The 24,210-nt window shown below is 34.9% G+C and overlaps 1 protein-coding gene across 2 annotated transcripts in view; it reads left to right on the top strand.

The window, feature by feature from the left end:
- The window catches only part of TTBK2 (tau tubulin kinase 2), an 85,317-nt gene that overhangs the window by 14,296 nt on the left and 46,811 nt on the right, over nucleotides 1–24,210 (top strand). For both annotated transcript variants that reach the window (XM_042048115.1, XM_042048114.1), the window contains exons 2-6: nucleotides 7,327–7,486; nucleotides 11,162–11,309; nucleotides 16,919–16,992; nucleotides 18,003–18,143; nucleotides 19,501–19,605. In XM_042048115.1, coding sequence (XP_041904049.1) covers nucleotides 7,418–7,486; nucleotides 11,162–11,309; nucleotides 16,919–16,992; nucleotides 18,003–18,143; nucleotides 19,501–19,605 — 537 coding nt within the window. In that variant the 5' untranslated portion in view covers nucleotides 7,327–7,417. The remainder of the gene's footprint in view (nucleotides 1–7,326; nucleotides 7,487–11,161; nucleotides 11,310–16,918; nucleotides 16,993–18,002; nucleotides 18,144–19,500; nucleotides 19,606–24,210) is intronic.

The raw sequence follows: 24,210 nt of genomic DNA, 5'->3' as shown, positions 1-24,210 counted from the left end.
AAAAGAAGAGCTACTGTATTTAAGGAGATGGAATTACCTATGTATGCACAGCCAGTGCCCTCTCTTTATCACAATGCTGCAGCAGATTTAGTTACGTGCCCTGAAAATGAGGATGCTAAGAGATGAGACATTACAGACTGAAAAAAGATCTTTTCCTCTGTTCTTTTTCCTGTTCTCCTCAGCAAGCTGTTAGGCCTCGCTCACCATGTTTTTGTGATGTGCTTTAACTGATATATCAAGAGAATTTTCAGGTTTTGTTCATGAGGTCCAGGTGGCTTCATTGCTGGTGCTGCAGCCTGAGCACAATGCTGTGCATGCAGTCGTGTGGCTGCCAGCTGGGCTGCTTCTGTGCTGCTGGCAGCCCTGTTGATCACTTGAATGCTGTCAGTGCAGACAACATTTTGCTATTCACATGCCATCTAGCTGAATGTCTCTTCAAAGTTTCTCTGCCAATTTTCTTGTACTTTAAAAGAAGTTAAGTGTTATTCCCACTTGTAATTAGAGTTTGCCTGAACTTTACTTCTTTGGGTTAAGCATTTCGCTGTATATATGCCCTTGCATCATTCTTGCACAGTCCATAGCAGCAGCTCTTCTCCTCTGTAAATTGCTGCATATCTGCTGCAAAAAGTTTCATAGGCTTTGGAAAAGTTCTTCAGAGCAGTATATTGCTTGCTTTCCTGTCTCCTGTAGTTGTGTGTTGTATGCATGTGTTGGACATTTATGTTTTTCTTTACTGAGAAAATGGATTTATGAAATAATAGATAGTACTAGTGGAGAGGTCAATAGTTTGGAGCATCTTAAAAGATCAATTTATGCTATTCCTGGTATATAAAGTTAGTGACATTGATGATGAGCTGTTAATATTCTGGGTAAGAGGATAAGTGACTATTGCGACATTTCAAAAAACTGGAAGCAAAGATTTAAATTTTGCTGATAAATCCAGACTATAAGTAGTTTGATATTACAGCACTGTGCCACTGTTTGAAATATCTTAATTGTTTGACTTCAAGCTGTCTTTGTTGAAAACCACACTTCACTACAAGTTTCCTACAATGAAAATTTTCCGAGGATCTTGAAAAATTATTATTGTAAAACCTTGTATAATTAAGGTAATTGCAGATCTGACTTTCCATTTTCATGCTTCTTTGATGAAGACTTGACAAGTAAAACAAATTTTTATAGCAAAAATCCATGCTTCTAGATCCATTTAGGTTTGTTGTCAATACCACAACAGTGGTATTCACAACAGTGAATCTAAGACACAGAAATACAGCCATTTTTTTTTTTAAACAAGTGACACTTTTAGGGTTTTAAAACTAATTTTTGAGTAGTTAGTAGGGCTTCACAATCCTCTTTTTGATTTGGAACTCTCTCTGAGTTGTGGAAAAAATTGAGAATAATACAGTGTTATTTGGCATGAATTTAACTTCTCCCAAGGGTTAGGTTTCCGCATTAGTATTAAAGGCTCTGCACCTGAGTTTGAAGTTCAACAACTGGTTTGAGTTGAAAGCAACACAGTTGTCCAGCCTTTCCCTGCAGCTGACTTCCATTCTTTCTCTTTTTCTGACATAAGTCTTTGTACTATAGTGTGACAGATCAAATTAGGAAATTAACTCATGCATGTGAAAAATACCATGGCAAAAATGTCATGGATTAATTAGGGTCTTTGATTTATGACTCATTCTAATTCTCCCTAACCAAAATTTTCTGGTTTTCTATAGGTAATAAATTACATTCTGTGTTTCTGATAGGCGCCACAACCATATAATCTCTCCCTGTCATGCATATACAGATGCTGTCCTTTCTCTATGGCAAGGTATAGGGTACCCTTTATCTCAGTTTAGTCTGATTAAGAAACATTGAACTTTACTTCATTGCAAATGCTTTTAAGTCCAATTTAATTTTCAAGTTGTAAATTCTATTTTGGACTTGAAGAGGGTTTTGTGTGCCTAAAACTTGTGTGGTTTTGCTACATGTGTTAGTTGGTTTAGTAAAAGATAATACACTCCTTTGTCAAACTTTGCTTTACTTGGGTTTTTGTCATATTTTGGTACTGAATTCTCTTGCAAACTGAAAATAGTGTAGTAGCTTGAAATATATGTCTTTTTAAAATAAGATTTGAAACTAAATGTTGTATTTTTAACTCTGTCTTCAAACTGAGAAAATATCACCACCTTTGTAATAACAACTGCAGAATTTGCCAGAAGGAAATATAGACTCTTTGGCAGTAGCACACAAAACAGTTGGGAGCTTTTCACACCTGGAGTCTGCAAGTGGTGATGAGTATTTTTGGCACCCAAGCGCTTGAGAAAGGAAAACCTAAAATGACATTACTTCTGTGTTGAATTTTAAAAAAGATTTTCTTCACAACCAGTACAGTTGGAAATTTAAGTTGAGGTCTTAAATTCAGTTTTCTCATTGATGTGGAGAATGATGATTTTCCAAACACCAGGTTTTAATAGATGTATTTAGAAAATACTCAGTTTTAAGTGTAGGATAGCTTTCTAGTTTGGATGTTTGAATAAATGCACTTAAATAATTTCTATCCCTAGAATTAATGATTTGAATATGTTCTTAGCCTTTCTAAGACAGTGGACTTTACCATGAATGTGGTGAAATTAGGATCTTTGAACATTTCCTGCTCTGATTTTCTCTTTATGCTGGCCTTTTAAAATTTTCTTTGTTCATTAAGTTCAGGTCAAAAGTAGAAAATACAGAAATGGAAACCATCTTAGGTAGTTTCCAGCTAATTTTCTAGTTTTTCAAATGAGCTGCAGGCAGGCAGATAGAGCTCCTAACATGCTTACAGAGTTCCTAATAGTAAAAAGTTGATACTATTCCATAGTGGAGGCAACAGGACATGCATTCCTTTCTATGGAACAGAAATAATCTTCTGTGCTCACTTGCTTTGTCCTGGAGCTTACAGTACCTCCATTCAGCCAAAATTGTCTGTGCTACTTTCTCAACCTTAGATCTGAATTTAAGCATCTGTAAAGGCTGGCAAGCAGAGATTGGCTTCCATTTGGGCTGTCTCTAAGGGAATTATGTACGTCCGCACAAATAACATGAAAGGATTGCCTTTTTGTTTTGGGAAATTTTGCTCTGTTGTTTTTTAATACTATATAATCTCTTAGTGTGCTTGAATGGGGTAAATTAAGGAAGTCATTTGTGGGGCTGATTTGTAGTTAAAATCAGTTAAGTGGATAGAAGGATTTTAAATAATGGATGCTGTTTGTACGGTATTCTGGATATTAGCATTAATGCTCCTTTACCTGTTCTTATTTTATCCTGTGATCAGTTCTCAGCAAAGGCTTATGTTATGGAACAGTCTATCCTCATTGTGTTGTCCTAGTTACTCCATGACCTGTCATCTGGAAATAAATTTGACAGAGGGCTAATTGTCTTTAATTGTGGTAGTTCAGTTATCTTGAAAAGTTCCTCTGTAGTGATAAACTGATCTGAAAAGAAAACTGATGAGTTAATGAATACAGAATTTTATGAGATATATTGCAATTAGAATGGCTGTTACTTTTTTAGAATTACAAAGAAGTGTTCATGGTGCTGAAAATAGCCTTACTGCCACCTATAAAACTGCACTGCTAAGGGATTCATCTGCTGAATGAGTAAGGGAAAGCTTGCACCTTAACTGTGTGTCATTAATTATTCATCTGCTTCAGTGGAATACAGAACATGCTGGAGCTTTTTAAAATTGTTAACAGCATTGTAGGCTGTTAAAGAGCTATGCTGAAAACAATGTATTTCAGTAATACAAATGCAACTGTATTTGCTTTATGAGTCCTTAATTCATCTGTGAAATTTGGAATGGGCCAAACAGTCTGAGTTCAAATCCTTCCAAATTCAGAGAAATTTCAGTTTCAAGCTTGACCTGAGAACCACCTCCAAAGAATGCATATTTATGTCTGTCCAAAAGTCCTCCAAATGTAGTCCTCTCTAATAATGTCCTTTTGTTCCGTATAAATTTGGGGAAGGTGACTGTAATCTAAATTGAACCTACTAGAATACACATTATCTGTTATTAGGTAAGGAATATAAAGATATTTATCCACTGCAGTACATCAATAATTAACAGATTTGCAGATTATACAGTATTAAGGCCATTAGAGAACACATCAGAGCAATGAAACTCTGTCTAGATCAGATTGTGAATAAGGTCTTTAGAAACCATATTCTTGTAGCAATGCCTGAGTGTAAGGATGGAGGTGTATAAGCATCTGATAAAGTTGTGGTTTAACAAAAGTGTAAAGCAGTTTCAGACTTGAATTAGGGAAATCAGACTTCTACCATGAAGAAATAACAAAAAAATCTTTTCTCCATATTAGGAATTGGTATGATAGAGTGTAATTCAGTGTGGATATCTAACTCAGTGTTGCTGTCCATACCACAAGAAGAATGTGGAGCAGGGAGAGGGGTTTTGAAGGAGGATCATATAAAAGACCCATGGTTATGAAGGAAGGCTTAAAGCGAAATGTATTAATTGACAAGAGGTTAAAAAAATATGTTTAGATGTTTAAATGAGGTGAAATTACTGGAAATGGAATTTGGTTACCAAAACTGTAACCAAGTCCTGTGGTAAAAAGTTAAAATTAAACATATTAAATCTTGAAACAAAGCAAGTTGTGCTTATTGTAAGGGAAGGAACATACTGGAACATGTTAGCCGTGAAGAACATTTGGAGTCTTACGTATTAGTGTGTGCTAATTCACTGAAAGAGGTTGAAGTTTTGAAACGACCTGATCAGATAAAGGTTTGGACCAATTTCAAACCTTCTGGCCTTGAAATTTGTCACTGAATCCTCCTTCTACTTTACTTGAAGTCTTGAAAAAAACCAGGATTCTTCAAACTGACTTCAACATGTTTGTAATGCTTGCAGTTGATTGTTAAGCTTCAGGAGGAGCTTAGCACCTTGTCTTCAGGGGCTCAGGAGAGAACTTTTGCCTCCCATGCATGACAGTTCAATGGGTCCTGGTGTTTTATTGTTTTGAATACCTGTTAGTGATGATATAGAATAGACATTGTTGCTTTTTAATGATCTAGGATAAGAGATGTAACAAGAAATTAGTGTATTAGAATAGGATTGAGAAATTGTGTACATAAAAATTTTGTTACTCTGGCCATGCAGATGTTACATACAGTAATAGAGTTCTTCTATGACAATTCTTAAAATACAGGTTCTTTGTATGTATGTGCTGTACCTTTGCATTCTGGGCCGGTTGATGATGCTCTCTCAGTACACTCAAGAATCCATGAATGAATAGCGCTCAGAAATACTTGTCAGAGGTCTGACTATAAATTGTAACTTCAAATGTATTAAAAAAAAAAAAAAAAGTTAAGTATCAAATCGGGAATCAGGTCAAGGCTGATAGCAGTAATAACAAAAAACTCTGAACTGTCATATCTTCGATTTAATAAAGCATCTACTTTTCCTACAGGTGATGAATTTTGCTCACGTTTGAAAGCTTCATCAAAAATCTTACTTGCAATTTTAGATTTTGCTCTGGTGAGATGAATAGTGTCTCCATTACTTGTTTTAAGCAAATATCAGGAAAAAATAAACCCTCTTGAAGTCCCAGTACAGAAGTGAACAGTTCATTTGTGAAGACCAACCCTTGCTTTGGTGTAACTGGCAGGTGGTGGCAAAAGAACCAAACATTTGAGTTAGTGGAAAAACCACTATATGTGCTTTAAGCATGTAATTTGGAAATAGACCTTTTCCCCTTCATTAGTGCCTTTTCATTTTGTCTTAGTTCCTGACTGTGTTATGATAATTCTGTTAGAAAGGACAGTAATTACAGTCAGTGGTTAGTAATGTTAAAGGGGTTCACATAAATGGCTCTAGTTCTATTTAGAATTTTGAGTTTATCTGCAGGGGAGAATTTACTATCACCAGTAGGATTTGAATTGGTTTAGTTCAACCTGATTAAATTGCAGGATGGATGCTGTTACTCAAAACACACAATCTTAATTTGGTTTCCCGTCATTTGTTAGAATTAAACCAATTTAGGCTGTGTATTCTGAATGAGCACTCCTTTACAGGCATGTAATCCACTCTCATTGGGTGTAAATTTAGATCCTCAACTAATCCAGATTAATATTTCTCCAGAGGGGTCTCTTTTATTTGGAGTTGGTTCAACTGTCATAATGTACAATTGAAGCAAAAAGGCATAAATACAGTATGAAAAAGAAATATGAAAGAGCATGAAAAAACCCACAGTTACTGTTGTGTCAAACAAAGGTTTGTCTTAAAAAGCCAGGTTGTTTAAGCAGCAGAGTGTTTCTTAAAAAACATAATTTAGTCCCAGTAGTAAACTTGGCATTTAGCCACATGGAGGGCCATACTGCTGATTTAAATCAGAATGGTTTTACCAGTTTTGCATACCGTTTTTGTGTTGATTCAGGGAGAAAAGCATTATTCACTTGCAGTTTATGCTATTTTGAAAGCAATAGAAATAACCTAAAGCAAATACACTTTTTGAAGAGTATTGTCTTAGGATAAGAGCATTTATACAAGGAGTTACACTTGTATAATTACACCAGTGTAACAATAAGCACAATTCTAGAAAAGCTCAAAGAATTGAAATAAGCTTTTAATTGGTTGTAGTAGTTGCTGATGGGAGCCATTATGGATATATTAATCTCCAAAGTACAATTTTTTATAATGCTATCTATAATCCAATTTAGCAGTGATTGCTAAAACCAGAAAATTAAAAAAATAAACTGTCCAAATTATCATAGACAGGGTTTTTTCCTTACCAAAGACAGCTGTTTATGGCTTGACATAATTGTACTTTAGATGTATTTAATCATAAGTAATCCTAGCTGTGTGAAACACATTGTAAAATGTGAAGTAGTCTGTATGCAATGCAACTGAAATTTAAGTATCTATTTTTAACATTGTAATTTTTGGTTAATATTATTTTAAGGTTGTTATATATTACTATTAATTAAACAATTATTTAGTCAGTTATTAATTAGATTTTAAAAGGGATTATTAAAATTAAGTTTAAATGTAGTTATGCCTTGCAGCAATTTGAAACTGCTTGTGGAATATACCTCTGAAAATGTTTAAGTTCATTAGTTCTATATTGAGATTGGTATTGGAGATTGGAGAGAGAGCAGGCTAAAAAAATTAAGGAAGGATATCCTTGAATTTTTTTCTGTACTGGAGACTGTTTGACTAAAATTTCAACGTTAGTCACTATGGGATACAAAAACTAGTTAAGGTGCTGGGTGAGAAACACAACTTTTGCTGTATTTCTTCTTACTCTGTTAATCACTGAGATCCATTATTGTGCTCTGTTTCTGCAGTGACTGGTTAAATGGAAGCCATTCCTGGGATCTGGATGGTTTCTTCTGACGCAGACTTTGCATAGCAGCTCCATTGCCTCAGGAGGTTGCAATGAGTGGAGGAGGGGATCAGCCTGACATCCTCAGTGTGGGAATATTGGTCAAAGAAAGATGGAAGGTGGTGAGTATGCCTTCCTGCAATTCTTTTTCTTCTTTCAGACATGTTTTTAAAAAGAAGTGGTTTGTGCTTTGAAATTAATTTGAAAATTCTTGTGAGATACATTTTGCTCTTAATACTTATATTAAATTGTGAATGAGCTTTGAAGCTACTTGTTTCTTTTACACTACTTTAAAAAGAAGTGATGAGGATTTAAGGTGGGTTATTTTTCTTTTCCCTGATAAGGACCTAGGAGAGCTCTTAAATCACAATGTAGTGCCTGATCCAAGCACAACTGGAGGAGCACTTTTAGTATATTGAATCTGATTGGCCAGTGATTATGTCAGTCCATTTTGGAGATCAGTCAGATGCCCTCCCCTGAAATAGTACGTTTGTGAGATATGTTAGTTCTTATCGGAAGATCTTTCAGACTTTGCTGCTCTTCCTTTTGTTTGTTGGATTTTATGGCATAGATTTATTCTCAGATGATTCGTATTCATTTCACTGTGTGCCAGCATTGGTTCTACCATAAATAGCTCTGTTCCCTTTTGCTGTTCACATCCTTGATTTGCATCTTGAGGGAAATAGTATCCATTTGAAGTTATTTTTGCTGGGAAAAACAGGCTGAGTTCTTGTAGCTCCTTCTCCATTCCTCTGATCACTTTATTTTTTTTTGCTTAGAATTAAAAAAAAAAAAGGGGGGGGGAAAAAAAGGCCAGTTCACAGTAGAGCCTTTGGGGCATCTGTGTGTGTGTGTAGTAGGCTGTGAATGGATTCTGAACTGGTTGCTTTATATTACTCTCCTATTTCAAGATTTTATTTAGTACTGTAAGACTGAACATAGAAGATACAGATTAATCATTAAGTTCAAAGTCTTAAGAAAGAATAATTTCTACTGTCTTGTGCCCTATCTTTCATTTAAATATGCAGGAAGCTGATACTAACTTTGTATAGGAAATCTTTGTATTTCCTTTTTGGTTCCTAATAGAACCTAAATAGCTATCTCTGGAGTATAAGTATTTGTAAAATACCTTCTTATATTTGATCTCAATACTGCAGTGAAGTAAAAACTGAAAGCATAGCCTTGAATCAGATAAAATAGTATAAAATACCATTAATAAATAGATACTAACGTACTGATATATCACTATCCACAAAACTACTCAGTTGTCCGATGTGTGCAACAGTAGCCCTGTTTTCTTCAGGTTTCTTTTCTTTCCTATGTAATAAAGACTGCTGATGAGATACGTGTCTTCTGGAAAATTTTGAAAGTAGGCTGTAATTTGTTTCATGTGATTATACATTTTCACTTATATGTTTTCTGGATCAAGTGTTACAGGTAGATGAGTGCCAAGTATTTCCTCTAGGTAACTCTTCAATTTCTTCTCTTCTGTAGCAAACATTAAGGATTTTTTGGCATCTAAGGTGATAGACTTCCTGAATTCAGGATTTCATAGGATTTCATTTAGGGTGATCCTATTTTGAAAAGTAAGCATAAAAAAGACAGTATAAAATATTTCTTCCACAGTGACAACCTCCTGCTCTACTGGTGTCTGTTAGCATTTGCTTTTATCCTTTGTTGATGCCTTTTCCTCATGCCTCTTTTTTGCCTTCAAAATATTTATTACAATCCTGACTTAGAGAGACTTGATTGTAATGGTAATTGTTTTTAGATATGTTTAAGAATGCCATTCATTATGTAGTGTAAGGAAAAGTACCAAGATAAAACTTGTTGGAAATTGTATGCTTTAGCCTGGGAGCATATGAAGACACAAAAGTTGAAGAGAGAATGGAGAGAAGGAGTTTGGGATGTGAGATGCTGAGTGCAAAAAAGAGAAGCCTGAAACTAGTGTACAAAGTGGGAAATTGTAATGCAGGTGTAAACAAGGGCAATGCGGTCCTCATCAAGGTAAGAGATGTTGAGCAGATGTGGCAGGAGGCCAGTATGGTTGAATGGTCAACACCTCTGTGAACTGGAAAGCAAAATGCAAGTGAACAGAAGGTGGGAACAGGGATGGGCTGCCCAAGATTAACATGGAGACATTGCCTCTGTATGATGAATGAATGCAAAAGCTGGAGCTCAGCTGGCAGTTGTGTCTGGTGAAGGATGTGAAAAGCAACAAGAAAGGCTTCTATAGGGATGTTGGCAGCAAAAAAAAGACCAAGGAAAATATGGGCTCATTGTTTAATGTGTGTGACTTGGTGACAAAGGACATGGAAAGTATTTTTTTCTGCAATCAAAGAGAAGTTAATTTGTGCCTGGAACTGCTGACTGATGTAATTATTGGGTGTATGTTAATGATTCTGGTGTGCTTTATCTGAGGATATAAATTGATCTGTTTATTTTATTAGTGTGGTGGTCTGTTTGTTTGAAATTTTTTTAAGCACACAAGCAGAGAAACAACCTTTCAAAGGCATTCTTTCTTGGTCAGGCCATTTCTTAAAGCTGATAAATGAAGTTAGATGATAAATTCGTCTACATTTGTAAGGGGTGAGGATGACTGTGTCACCTCTTTCCTTTTCCTCTCACCTTTTTCACTATGCATTCTCACTGGTGTGCTTGTATTATGCTGAAAATTCATGTGTTATCTGTTATATTCTTCCTTATTCATAGAGATTAGGCCATTTTAAAAAGTGTTTTTCCTGCTCAGTCAAATGTCTGATGGTCTGGATTAGGAGACATTAGCTTAATTTTCAGAATCTGAAGGTAGGTGAGCGTATTGCTGCTCTCTAGAACTCTGGACTGTTTAGGTGACATTTAATGCAGTGCAGTCATATAATGTTAGCAACTGTATGTTTTCACATGACATTTAGAAAACCATGTCAGTCGTAGGGTAAGTTCTTTTTGTCTCCTTTTCTCTTTTATCAGCTTTGGAATGTTAGCCAGGGGAGGCATTTTGTGAAACAACTCTGACATTTTTGATATTGAAAACCAAAGAAGTCTGTTCCCTGTGACCACTTAAAGCAGAGTGAACAGACACCTATTAATATTTGCTCTGAATGTAGTGCAAACTACCTACTATGCCATGAGCATTCTTTTTGCCTGTTCCTTGCACAGATGAAACTTTTAGTGCTGCAAGTTTCTTTAGTCTGTCTGCTAAAAAGAATGGTAGTGATGAATTGTAGGTAAATGTGAGTAACACTGGAAATGTATATTCAAAGAAATCGTAGCCATTTCTTATAATTTATGATTTAGCTGCTGTGTGTAAGTCACTCCATATAATTGAAAATACTGTCTCTTTTCAGGAAGTCCAAAAACTTGTATAACTTTATACCTTTATTGTTCAGTGTGCATACTTCTGAAAAGAGAAAAAGATGGCATATTTTAAAAATGTCACTGTGCATTTGTCTTTGACGATCTCTGGGCTCTGTGTGACTATTTGAGGAAAGTCTTTATTCAGCATGCTGACTTTGCCCAGATTCATGCTGGGGATACTACTGCACTCTTCTATTATACTATGTACAATAGTGCAGATGGAGATCAGGTGTGTTCTATTCCAAACTGTGGTTAGCCATACCTTTGTCAATTATTCAGTAGCTCTTTCATGTACTGAAGGACATGATGGTTATTTTAAAATCTGTTTGTAATACAACGGCCTTTGTGGTATGACAGGCAGAACAAAGAAGTATTGCTGTTTTATTTACTTTCTTCTCCTCTCTTTAAAATATGTTTTTGTTCTTTCTTTTTCCCCAATATAGTTGAGGAAAATAGGAGGTGGAGGGTTTGGAGAAATTTACGATGCACTGGACTTGCTTACTCGGGAAAACGTTGCACTGAAGGTCGAATCAGCTCAGCAGCCAAAGCAAGTGCTGAAAATGGAAGTAGCTGTGTTGAAGAAGCTGCAAGGTAGGGCTGTACCTTGGATATGCAAGAAGTAGAATGTCAGTGTATCTTCTTTTAAAAAATCATTGTAATTAAAATAATACTTTGAGTAAATATTTCCTATATTCTGCAGGTTATTGATAAATGATTATTAGAAGTGGAATAGAAGCTCTTTCAGATTCTGAAAGTTTTGCTACAGGGAAGCTTTTCTTCGAAATGGGATGACATGAAAATAAAAAGAACAACAAAAAATTCAATTGCTGCAAAAACCTCTGTTCAGATTTAGTTTATTATGAATCCGTATCTTCTCTTTGTTTTTTGCTCTAGACTTCGTTGTTATTCTTGTTTTTATTTTTTCTTCTAAGATGGTCTTTTTTTTCTGTACTATGTAGCATCGAATCTGTGAGGGTCCTTCACACAGCATCTGGGATAAGAATATTTGTTTTCTTTGCTTTGTGGTATTGCTAAGAATTCTAATGTTGAAATGGGAAACATATTTTAAAAAATCCCCACAAGCAAATGCTTCAACTTTGAAGTACTGTAACTTGTAGGAAAAAATTACTGGCATGTAAAATCCTGAAATACTTCTAGGATTCAGTTCCTTGAATCAGAGTTTGAATAGTCGCACTTTCTGTACCTTTAGATCCTTTAATGAAGCTATCAATACAGAGAAATATGCAGTGGCTTCTCTTCATTGCTTTTCATAACACAAGATTACAGAAAGAAAATCTAAAGGGCAACTTTTTATTTAAAATTTTTTATTTTTAATCTGGAAGATTTTGAATAATACATGCAATCCTGTCAGCAGCCAAATTTTTCCAAACTCTTAGTTTGAATAAAACAAAATCTGCATGACATATGGTGCTGCTTAATGTGCTGTAAAGGTCACACTGCAGCAGAAATTGACAGCCTCTATAGATTTAAGAGGGCAAGCATGTCACATGTTATGATGTTAACAAACTACGCTTTTCTCTGTTTAAAGGATTTCACAAAAGCATCTAGTATTATGTAGCTGGGCTAGATTTTCTTCAAATTTAAAGTTTCTAGTCCAGAGATGAATAGTAAATTTTAGTATTGCCAATTGAAAGTTTGCAAAACATTTGTCAGGGTTCTTGAAAGAAATTATCCTAAATAGAGTGAGTTTTGAAGAGCAAAATACTCTGTAACTCTTGGGGTTTATAAATGCTCCGAATTAATTTTTCCAAGGGTTTGTGGTTTTTTTCTGCACACATGAGCTTGATTCTTTTTTTACAAAACCCAGAGTCTTTAAAGTGGTGTAGATGAAGCAACTAAATGATAAGGAAATTAATAGATCTGAAAGAAAATACTGGAATTTGGTAGCACTACAGTGCCAATGTGTTTATGAAAACATGACCTTATATAGGACTGCATAACTGGAGTGCATTTTAACTTTCTACTTTAAGTTAAAGTATAGCTGAGTTTCAGTTAAAATATTAGAAAAGTGATTTTTTCTTAGTCAAAACTTTTTTATCTTTTGAAATATTTGTGGAAAAAAAAAGATGAAATAATAAAATATTTATGTGTGAATAATTGCCATAGGGCCTTCCAGAAGTTATTTTCTCAGAGGAATACTGATAAGGAAACTGCAATTCCAAACAACCCAAGTCTTCCTGCAGAAGAGTCTTTGGTTCTATTGAATCATGGGAAACGTCTAGATAAAAAGAACAGAGCAATGAAACACCTGAACAACAGATCCACTGAGACTAATAATCCACAAAATACATAATCCAAATAAATATTTCTGTTATTTATTTCCTCAATATTATTTCTCTGAGAAAATAATAAATAGAAGCTTTTATATAACTGAAATGCAGATTTTGTGTGAGATCTTTAGAAATAACACTTTTGACAATCTTTCTTATGAGAAAACAATTTAAATATATTATTCTTTACTTTTTATATCTTGTTGCTCTCTTGCACAAAAAAAAAAAAAAAAGAAAAAGAAAAAAAAGACAAAGGTTGGTGATGATAGTAACACTAGAGGTGACCTCTAGTCATTGCTGTGGAAGCTCCAAATTTAACACTATTACTGCTCTGGTTTTAGATAGAGAATGTTGTAAGTGATCAGTGAAGCAAACACAGTGAAGAGATGGGTCAAAGGTGAACCTTTTGCATATACTGCGATTTATAATTTGCATAAATACGGTACCTTATTTTTACATGCAGCTTTTTTTATCCATACTTAGAAGATTTTTTTATTAAATAAGATTAGGGTAGAGACCATTTTATGTTTTACAAAAAATCTTTGCTCCTAGGAGCCATTTGCATTAATTTCTTTACCTTCACAAGTTTTCAGTATGGAAGAGCTCAAAATTTGGAGCATAGGGAAAATCAAGAAAAGTGGACGAAAATGGAGAAAACAACTTTGTAATTGCTTCTTGAAGATTTTTTATTATTCTTAAATGCTTTTTTATCATGTAGAAATTAGTCTTATTTTTGACAATTTTTTTCTTTTCATGCAGATTCAGACCAGGTGAAATTGTAAACAGTTCTTTTAGGATATTTTTGTAACAACCTTCTATTAGCATACATCCTCTGAGACCAACTTTTATCTTGTTCTTCTATCCCTTTTTGGTGTGTGTTTATGTATATATGTATATATATATAATTACTCTCCTTTTCTCAAAGGGCCTAGGTTCTTGTCTCGCAAGGTATTCTAATTACATTGGACATAGGAATAGTATAGAAGGAATAGAATTGTCATGAAAATCCTTTTACTTTCAAATATTTGAAAAGTTTCCTCTATTTTTAATGAGAGACAGTGAGCTTGCAGTGTCATTGAGAATTTTCTTGATGTGTGGAGCTGATTTTTAAAAAATATTGTTCAATTTGTGGAATATTATGAAAAAAAGGGTTTTAGAAGAGAGCTAAATAAACAGGTGTAATGTCTCTCAATAGAGCAGAAAAGCTCTTCCAGTCTATACTGCGCTTAGGCACATTTTCAGGATTATAAACATGCTTTTGAGTGTATCTCTATTAGAATCTTATATCACAGAAACTGTGAAACTGAAATAAGAATAGCTGTTGGTAGAAGTGCAGGGATGTGCTATTTCTTACCATTCTTTACTTTCAGAAATTTTAAAAATTGAAACAGTGTGGTCATTATTGCGGGGGTAAAATGAGTAATAACTGTGTGGTATAATGAAGTATATAAAAGTAATAACTTTGTATATGGTACAGTGACTAATAAAAAGCTTCAAAGAAGCTCTTTTTAAGACTGAGCTAGCAAAACATGCTGGAATATGTGAGTAACTGTATGCCTTCTCTCTTAATTATGGCGGAGGACTAGGTTCACTGATATGGCCATTTATTACAGCTTAGTCATCAATTACATCTTAATTTTTTTCCCCCTGCTGTCTCCTAATTATTGTTGCAGAATATTGTTTAACTCTTTAAGTTCTTTATTTTTGCTTTTTTAAAAAAAAATAAATCTGCTGCAACAGATGGTTGTTTTGTTTAACCATGTTGTTAGGCCATCTGTTCCCACAGTCAGATGGGAGAAGACAGATTTATCACATCTCACTCAGTGAGAGTGAGACTCACTCAGTTGGTTTCTGTCTCACACAACCTTACAGACTTCTCCCTCACTCATTTACAGCTCTTGAGCATAATTTAGTGATGGGCTGTGTCTGGTGTAGGCTGTAAAGCTGCTGTAGTGATACACTGCAGCAGCCTGGGGAATGGCACACAGGCTTAACACCCTCCCTAGGAGGTTTTTCAGGGGCACAGTTGTTCGCTGCAGCCTGCTACCATCATCATCTTGCCCTGCAGCCCAGCCATGTAGCTCACAGGTGTGAAAAAATACTGTTTTCCTGCTAAGGAAAAGGCTGTAGTAGGTGTGTATAGCCCCAATGGAGTGGGGGGGATCATTCTATTTGAATAAGTTATGAAGGCTCTACTTCTCCCCTTCCTCTTTCCTCAGTTTTATGTAAGAGTTCTTAGGGAATTTACCACATAAACTGAGTTAGTGCTCCAGTCAAAATGGGATTTCTCTGACCAAACTGAGTTTTGGACATTTACTGAATTAGCCAGATAAAATCTGACTCATGTATTTTTCTCTGAAGATGTTCCTTCAGAATACCCACAAGTGGCTGTAAAATTAATCATAAATATTTGAGATGAGACTTCAATAATGGAAACTGCAGCAATGAATATACAAAATTTCATCTTGATAAATTTGCTGCTAATCCTTTTTCTTCATAAAATTATACTGTCTGTAATATTGCCTGTCTTACTTGAACAAATGGGTAGAAGGAAAAAGTGTGGGAAAACCAGCGATACTTAAAGTTTAGCACTTATGTATTTGCAGAAATGTAGAGATTTCTTTTAAAATAAATTATTTTGATGAATCCTGTAAGATATTCTTTGTTTAAAAGGGCCTACCTACCTGTTTTAATTGGATGTGTCAGGCAGCTTCCTGAGGAAGCAAGAAAGAGACAGCCACTTCTGTCAAGTGAATTGAAAATATTCAGAAGCTGTAGGGTCAAGTTTTAGGGTTTTGATGGAGCTATGAGTTTAGCAGTAGCAAAAAGTCCCCTCAGATCTGTAGGTAGACATTATGGTGTTTTGAAAGCACTAATGGGGGGGGTCGGGTTTCCCTGTTTATGACATTCTTGTAATCCTAAGGGTAAAGAAATTAATGATAGAAATCTTAGGTGACAAATTTTACACATCTTTAGCTACCATTGGAGACGATCAGCCTTCTGTTGGCTGTAGCTTCCATTGATGTGAGAAAGGAAGATAAATGGCCTGAGGAACTTTAATCCTACAGTTCCATGTTCAGTAGTAGAGTGGGGCAGAGTAGGATCATAAGGGGTCCCAGCTTCTCTTGAAGTCAATGAACACTGGTACCAAAATGACAATGGGTTTGCATTCCCCTTCTGTTTCCCAGCTGCAGCCTTTGGCTTGCTTTTTTCTCTGTATTTACCTGGGGTATCTTATGCTTTGACTTACAACTGCAGGATAGTAAGGAGATTATTTTTGACCTGTCTTCTCCTTTGCAGTTTGCTCCTAGGACAGGAGGAGGCTTTAAAGAAAATCAGCTTAAACAAAACTCTGAATTTTTTTTTTTTCCAGTTCCAAGTTACCTGAGTTGAATTTATCTTTTGTAGCTAAACAGCAAGGATTGTGTTCTAGACAAAGATATTAATAAATTGGATTAGTTGAATAACATTTTCTACAATTTTTTAATGCAAAACATAACTCACAAGTAATACTACTGTTTTCTTTCACCATGGCAGCTGCAGCTAATAGAAAAGAGGAATATTGGCTAGGGATATATATTGTCTATAACAAGCCATTAGCTTTGTAAGAAAATAACCTTTTCCAGTCCAAAATCCTCCACATTTGTGGACGTTTAGGCATGTTGTGATGCATGTTTTCTTATGGAAGAGTGAGAGCTGTGGTAGGGCTACATAGATTATGGGCAAAAATTTCTGGTTAGTTGCAGGTAGAACTAACTTTGGTTTTATTGCTGTTGAACTGCATGGGGCTTAGTTTATTAAAGATCTCAATAGATATATAACTGTCTTTTCCAGTGATTTCCTAGGTATTTAGAGGAATAAACCATAGAATTTCAATATTACTGGCTAATTTGCTTCTTTTTCTCTTAGGAAAAGATCATGTCTGTAGATTCATAGGATGTGGACGGAATGACAGATTTAACTATGTGGTCATGCAATTGCAGGTTAGTGTATCAAAGAGCTCAATGTTTGCTTGTGTGTTTAGGTTTATTAGCCAAGCATATACAAAACTAGTAAAATTTTAGAGGATGCTAAACAAAAAAAAACAAACCCAAGGATCACAAATGCATTGTAGTGAGTGAACCTAAATTGAGCACATCCTTATATCTTTTTGCTTTTATATCCTTTCCATAATTCTCTTAAAAAGGAGAAAGCTTGCATCCTGAGAAAGACCCGACTGTTGGAAGAGTGAACTGTGATGTCTTCTGAGATATTTTACATTCCTTTTAAGTCTTCACTTGAAGATAGTCTAAAATGTATTATATTAGTTTCTGCATTTTGTTGGCTTTTTAAGTAAAAATAAAAAATTACCCTTTGCAAGTAAAAGAAAACAATTTTACTGAAAGACTTGTTCATTTAGAAAGGGATAAAACAGCTGATTAGCACTTAGAGTTGTGGGATTAATGACATTCTGATGAATATGAATACTGAAAAAATGTGTTCTAGTTCATACTGTTGTTCATCTGTTATTTTAGCAGAACAAGAGTTCTGTGATGTCATGGGGTTGCATTTCCTACATAATATAATTATATATTTTTCATCTGTTTGATGCAACGTATAATTAAATTATGTACTTTTCCTTAAAGAAGTGAGTGTGAAGAAGTCTTACTTAGCAAGCAGTTTCTCAGTGGCCGTTTTGGGTATGACACAAATACAGTGTTAACTAATAGTGTTTGTACTGACCTTCTAATAGGGATTAGTTTGTTCCATGTTTTTAGGAATAGGAAGGTACTAAGGTTCATATTTTCAAAGACAGATTCTAAATTTAGTGTTGGAGATACTTGGGGACATACAGTCATTACATTTAGGTGAGATGTGTTACCCTTGAGTGCGAAAATAGGTACTGAAAGTACTTCATGGTTAATTATGAACAACTAAAGAAGAAGTAGGAAGACTTGACACCATCTGTGATTCTTGGGTTTTTTTTATGAAAATGTCCTTTTAATTCTCTCAGGGTCGGAACTTGGCAGACCTGCGTCGTAGCCAATCTCGAGGAACATTCACCATTAGTACCACTCTGCGGCTTGGGAAGCAGATTTTGGAATCTATTGAAAGTATTCATTCTGTGGGATTCCTGCATAGGGACATTAAACCAGTAAGTCCGCCCATTAAAATGGACAAGTAAGATGTGGTCATTAGATGGCCGCATAAGTAAGGTTAGGTTCTGTACTAGATGCTAAAATGCAAAAATGAGAAGGGACAAAAAATTGATTGTTTAATCATCAGATAGGGCAGATTTTTTCTGTTAATTAATGTTGGATTACAACAACAGTAACTTTGGTCTTTTTCATTGTCTCCAGTTTAGGCCTCCTTGCAATTTTCTGAATTAAAACTTCCAACTCTTATCTTTAGCATCATGTAACCAAGAGTATTTGCCATAAGATATGACATAATATATTGGACTACTGGCAATTAATATTGTCATATAATAAATCTAAAAGAATAGATACTAACTGTAGAGTGTATTTATAAGTCCTTCAATAGAAAATTTTTTGTATGTAATATATTTTCAACAAACAAGAAAAAGAAAGATTGTATGAGAAAAATATTGTTTTCTTGTTCAATTCTAATAAGATCTATTGTCAATATGTCATTATGGAGGAGAGTGCCATACTGATGGTATCACGCTTTTGTTCTTACTATTTTTTCTGATTTTCTTTGAATTTATTCCTGAAATTCAATCACCTGTTTTTAATATTGCTCTGTATGACAAATATCATTAGAACTCTGAACTGTCAAAATTTGTAAATGGGGAAAAAATAAGCAAATCTTTGTGTTTTCTGACAGATGCAAATATTTGCTAAGTTTCCTGTCAGCTGAATGATGCTCACATAAAACTTCCAATAAATTTCTGTACATTAGGAAAATTTTATTTGCATCACTTCTTCTTGGCAACTTTTTATAAAAGTATTCTCCCTGACCCATCCCCATTTAAGCCTTCAGTTAATAGGGAAAGGACATAGAGGCAGTGAGTGTCAAGTGAAATAGGTGAGAAAGAATTAGCTGGAGCTAACTGTGCTTTGTGCTGAAGTCAAATCTTGACATTCTTGGTTGTTTGTTTTCCTTGTGATCAATTATGCAATGCTGAGATTCTGTGAGAAGGTGACATGATTGGAAAATTCTTGCTAAAATTTAATATATTTTAAGTGACAAAGTAAGACGACAATCTCTTTGGACAATATAGGGTACTGTTCAGATATGCTGGGTTCGATGCCTGTTTTTCTTAGCAATGTTTTCTTCAAATTTAGTGGGAGTTCAGTAGAAGTGAAAACATGGAAGGAAGAAAGAATAGAGAAATAGAATAGAGATAGATAGAAGAGAGAATAGAGAAATAGGGAAAGAATAGAGAAATAGAATATGAATTTTCTGGTTGCGTTATTGCATTATATGTGAACGTATTGAAACCTGTGAGTATTTATCTAATATCTATCTGTATTTGTTTTTCTTCCTAGTCAAACTTCGCTATGGGACGTTTTCCAAGCACCTGTAGGAAGTGTTTTATGCTGGATTTTGGCTTAGCACGGCAATTTACCAACTCATGTGGTGATGTCAGACCAGTAAGATTTTTTTCACAGTTGAAATTCAAATACTTGAATGTGGTAGTATGCTGTCTTTTCTTCTGGAGAAGTATGGGAGTTGTGTTGAACTGGTAACTATTCTAAGCTTGATAAACACCATCTCAGATCAGAAATGCCATGTAATTTATTGATTGTGTTAAAAGACTGGCAGTAGGGTATGATTCAGGTTTCTGGGTTTTGGTGTGAGATGGCGGTATATGTGTAAGATATTTTGAGATAATCTGTCATTTGGTTTGGAAAATCAAGGGGTAAATAGGTTTTCATTAAGTGTCAGAATAATATACCAGAATTGAATTTCAATTGGTATCTTATACTGCATTTAAAAAAAACCCAAAAAACTAACCAACAAAATCTGAGGAGAAAAAAGTAAAAGTCAGACACTAAACTGAATATATATAATCTTCTGAAAGAGAAAGTCTGAATAATTAAAATAGTGATAGGACATAGTTAAGTGTAGTTGTTGTATTCCCAATGCAATGCAGTCTGAAGAAAATTGTAGGTAAAAACATATCAATGAGGAAATTACAATTTTAAGTAAGTAGAGCCTCCCTAATTCACTGGTGGGCAGTTAGTTTTGTTAATTTCAAAGTTTCAAAATGAGCAAGTCACTACCATTGTACATGGTGATGTTTAAAAACATTTTCTTTATTAAGGTAGATTAGTTTACATTTTGATGGCAACACTGAATAATGTACTAGTCAATATTGTGTAGCATATTTATAAATATGATGCAAATTGAGTAGTAGAAGCCTTCTCAACAGGATTTTCACTTTTATTTTGCCTAAGAAGTTGAGAAAGTGGCAGATTTTTGTGTGCAGATTATGAGGTATGTGAATTAGTAAGGTAAATTAGTGGGGTTCTGCTGTACTCTATTCCTTCAGCTGTAATGCTGGACACTGCAATGAAAGCAAAGATCAGGGAAGGCCAACAGAGTGCCTGCTGCTGTTGGAAAGGTGAGCTAAACATTTTAAGTAATTTTATATATTTTTTTTCATTTCTCAGTGTTCTTGTTGTGTCCTGTGTGTGGCTGCTTATAATGTTTTTTAAACTAATCTGTAATTTCAAGGAGAAAACAATTCCCAAGATTGTCTCTATATGTACACCAATGGTAATATTTTCAGAAAAAATAAATAACAGAAAATTCAGTATTATATTCTTTCTTTTGTAAAAGCTACCTCTTGCCTTTTGTTTTTCATTGCAGTGCCCTACAATATAACTGAAGTAATTCTTCAGTTGAAATTCTTCAGTAGTGTTTGACAGTGTAATCAATATTTGTAGAGTGCAGTGATGGTGGGGAGAAAGACAGTTTTGTTTGTGTGTAAGAGAAATGGTTCTTGGATAGAGAGCAGTCATGCTGTTGGCCTTGCTTACTAATAGGATTTATTAATATTTTCATTAAATGTGCTATGTGCTTCTCCTTAAGGCTATCCTTCTAAGCTTCATTAGCTTTCTTCAGCAGATACTGCAAATAATGCAGAACAATGTAAAAGCATGTTCTCCAAAAACATAATACTCTCTTCATGAAAACATATTCCATAGTTAAGGTTGGCTTGTTGACTAGCTTTTTATAGTGCTAGTTTTCCTTTCCCTGTTTGACTCTCTTTATCTCAAACCAGGAGTTTTCTGGCTTTTACCTCTCTGATTCTTTCCCCTATCTTGCTGTTGGGGAGTGGGTGGGTGGCTGGGTGGGGCTTGGTTGCTGGCTAAGCCACGACAGGCTGTTGTTAGTTGTTTGTTATGGACAGGTTTGGAGAGAGGATTTTTTGTTGTCAGTTTATTCTCTTCCTGAGGAGTTATGGTGTCTCCTTAGACTTCTTACCTGAAAGAATGGTCAAGGCAGAGAACTTAGAACAAGAAATCCTTTCTTGAAGATGATCCGAACTAATTCTATGCTATTTTTCTGTACTGAAGGATCCCCCAGAGTTGCCTGTCATGCCTGTCATCTCCTAAGACATCTCAGTGTGTTGTTTTCAGAGATGTAGTTCATCTTTGTACTACCCATCTTAATGTCAGACTCCATGGTGATTTAGGACTGTTAAAACCATGCTACCAGGGAGTCCATTCAGCTGTAGCTGTTTCTAAGTACTGTTTTGAAAAATGCAGATTTAATATAAAAAGCTTCTCAGAAAGCGGTATTTAAAGAAAAAAGGTTTTCAACACTTGTAGTGCTTACTGTGTTTTTCATTGCATTTTTGAGTGTCACCTATGGACTATCTGTATAAAGAACTGAGGAGCTAGCATTGTCAGTCCATTTCACTGGTTTTTTTCTCCATGGGATTTGCATTAGGTTAGCTAAAATAACCTTTGGTTTGCAGCAGCCAAATGACAGTAAAACTGATTTTGAAAGAGAAAAAAATTCAAGGAGATACGTTGTAATTCATCCACCAAGAATAAGAAGGAATCTAATTTCTTCTGTAGGTGTTAATGTCACCTCTATTCACACATTTTTGTATGCATCAGAGTCTCTTCTTCATGAAAAACTTTTGAAGTCAGTAAGCAACAGCAGTTTTCATGTGAACTACTGCTGCAGGATGCACTGATTTTTACATAACTGAGGGACACAAATAATTAAGAAGGGAAACAGATATCTCTTGGGAATCATCAGTTAGGTTTTCCTCATATATTAACTTGGGGGCCTAGCCAATAATGTGTTGTTTGGGTCATCCAGTCCATCTGACCCAAACTTTCAATGCCAAGGATGGCATGGAGTTAAAGAGCAGAGGAGTTCCACATGCTTTTAAAACTGGTCATGAATTTCTATGTAAACACAGAAACATATGTTTTGTGTTTGTAAAAACTAGTGTCAAATTTCTTCTTTATTCTTCCTGATTTCTCTGGTACTTCTGTTATTGCCTTTTTTTGCTTTTTTAACATAATCTTTTCACACACTGCAGCTGAAATAGCCTTTTATAGCCTCTCTCTAGAACTACAGAATTTCCTCATCCAGCAATATCAGAATTCTTTTTCAGAAAAGAGTGAAATAATACATCTCCAGTATATTGTAGTTGTAGCTGTCTTTTTTCTCTTCCCTTCTCTTCCCTACAAAGGGAATGCAGTGTTCTAAGCTTATTTTCACATGTCCACTGTGTAGGTAGTAATCTGTTGTAAAGTTTGTGAAAAGGGGTAAAATTGATTATAAATGTAATGCAACAACTGTTAGAAAAAGACTAATCTTTTCTGGTGTTCCATAATCATTATCTGGACTGTAATTTTAAATTTAGCATTTTCCTTGCAGGAAAATATCTCTCCTCTTAATAAAGAGGGGTAAGAGGTAATTTCCATAAATTACAGGAGGGAGTATTTTGAGGGAAAATTTTACGTAATGAAAACGTGTTCAAGCTTTATTAGTCTGACCCAGTGTCTGAACATATTGTCAAAAGCAAATGCCTTTATTACTCATCTGAAGGATCCAGGGGTTTTACATTCTCTTGGGTTATTCAGTTAGCAGAGACAGTTTCCTACTTGTTCCAGATATTAGCCTTAAAATTAATTTGTTGTAGTTGCAGTTTTCTAGTTGTAGTATCATTTTACTACAGTGGTCTATGTGAATCTTCAAAACTGGAAGAAAAATGTATTAATTTAAAGCACAAAGAAAAAGCATAGCTTTGCACACCTTTTCATGCTGCAGATAGTTCCCTCTCAGAATTACTGCAGTAAAATAAAACATTTTAACTGCTAATTTTGACATTGATTAATTTTAAGGAAGTTGTCCTGTCTTGCAGCTGTCTGAATGACTATGCTTGTGAGGAGCTGACTTCAAAGAGAGAGGGATATGTCTGTTGTATTCAGTAATAAAATATTTGTAAAATGTATAAACATGTGGAAGAGAATAGAGAAGAGCTACAGTTTATTAAGTTGTATGATCTGACACTATTACCTGGTTAGAACTTAAAAGTCAGAAACAAACATTTGTTGTGTTTCGTAGGTTTGTGAAAGATGAATGAAAGGTAACGACAAATGTGCATCATGCAACTCCTGTAGATAAAGTCTTTGGAAATGTGGTTGGCCTATTAACATATATTTCAGTATTTACAGTGAGTAGTTTTGAGTTGAGTTTTTATTTGTTTGGGGTTTTTTTCTGTAGGTGGATTTGTGTGCAGATCTAGTACTCTTTTATTAGAATGAAATTGTTCTGAGCATCCAAATGTAGTATCTAAGAAGTAATGTATCAGTCTATTCTGAATTGTAGAAAACATAAACAAGTGGTGCATGAACAAACTTTTCTGCTACTATACTGTGTTCTCAGTGGCTTGAACCCTGGCTCCTTGACTGTTTGGAACATATTTTGACTTATTATACTTTTGTGAAAACTTAAACAGTGATATAGCTGGAAATGAGATGAAGAATATGGAAACTCAGACGGTAATATGTATGTGTATAGGCTTCTGAAACCAAATTTTACATGCTGGGGACAATACTAGGATTGCAGGTATTTGAGGTAGATGTAGAATTAAATTGTATAATGGAAGTAGATAAGGAACCACTAATTGGTGGGAGGAGCCTTCTCTGGGGATGGAAAAGATCAGAAGAGAGAAAATTGAGTTTGGAAGGAGAACAAAAACTGCTGGGGATGATGTAGGCTGT

Source organism: Corvus kubaryi, unplaced genomic scaffold (assembly GCF_017639235.1).
Source record: "Corvus kubaryi isolate FWS band 111438036 unplaced genomic scaffold, C.kubaryi_AGA036_p1.0 66, whole genome shotgun sequence".
NCBI lineage: Eukaryota > Metazoa > Chordata > Aves > Passeriformes > Corvidae > Corvus > Corvus kubaryi.
Note: the sequence above shows the minus strand (reverse complement) of the source record. Positions and strands in the feature narration are given on the sequence as shown.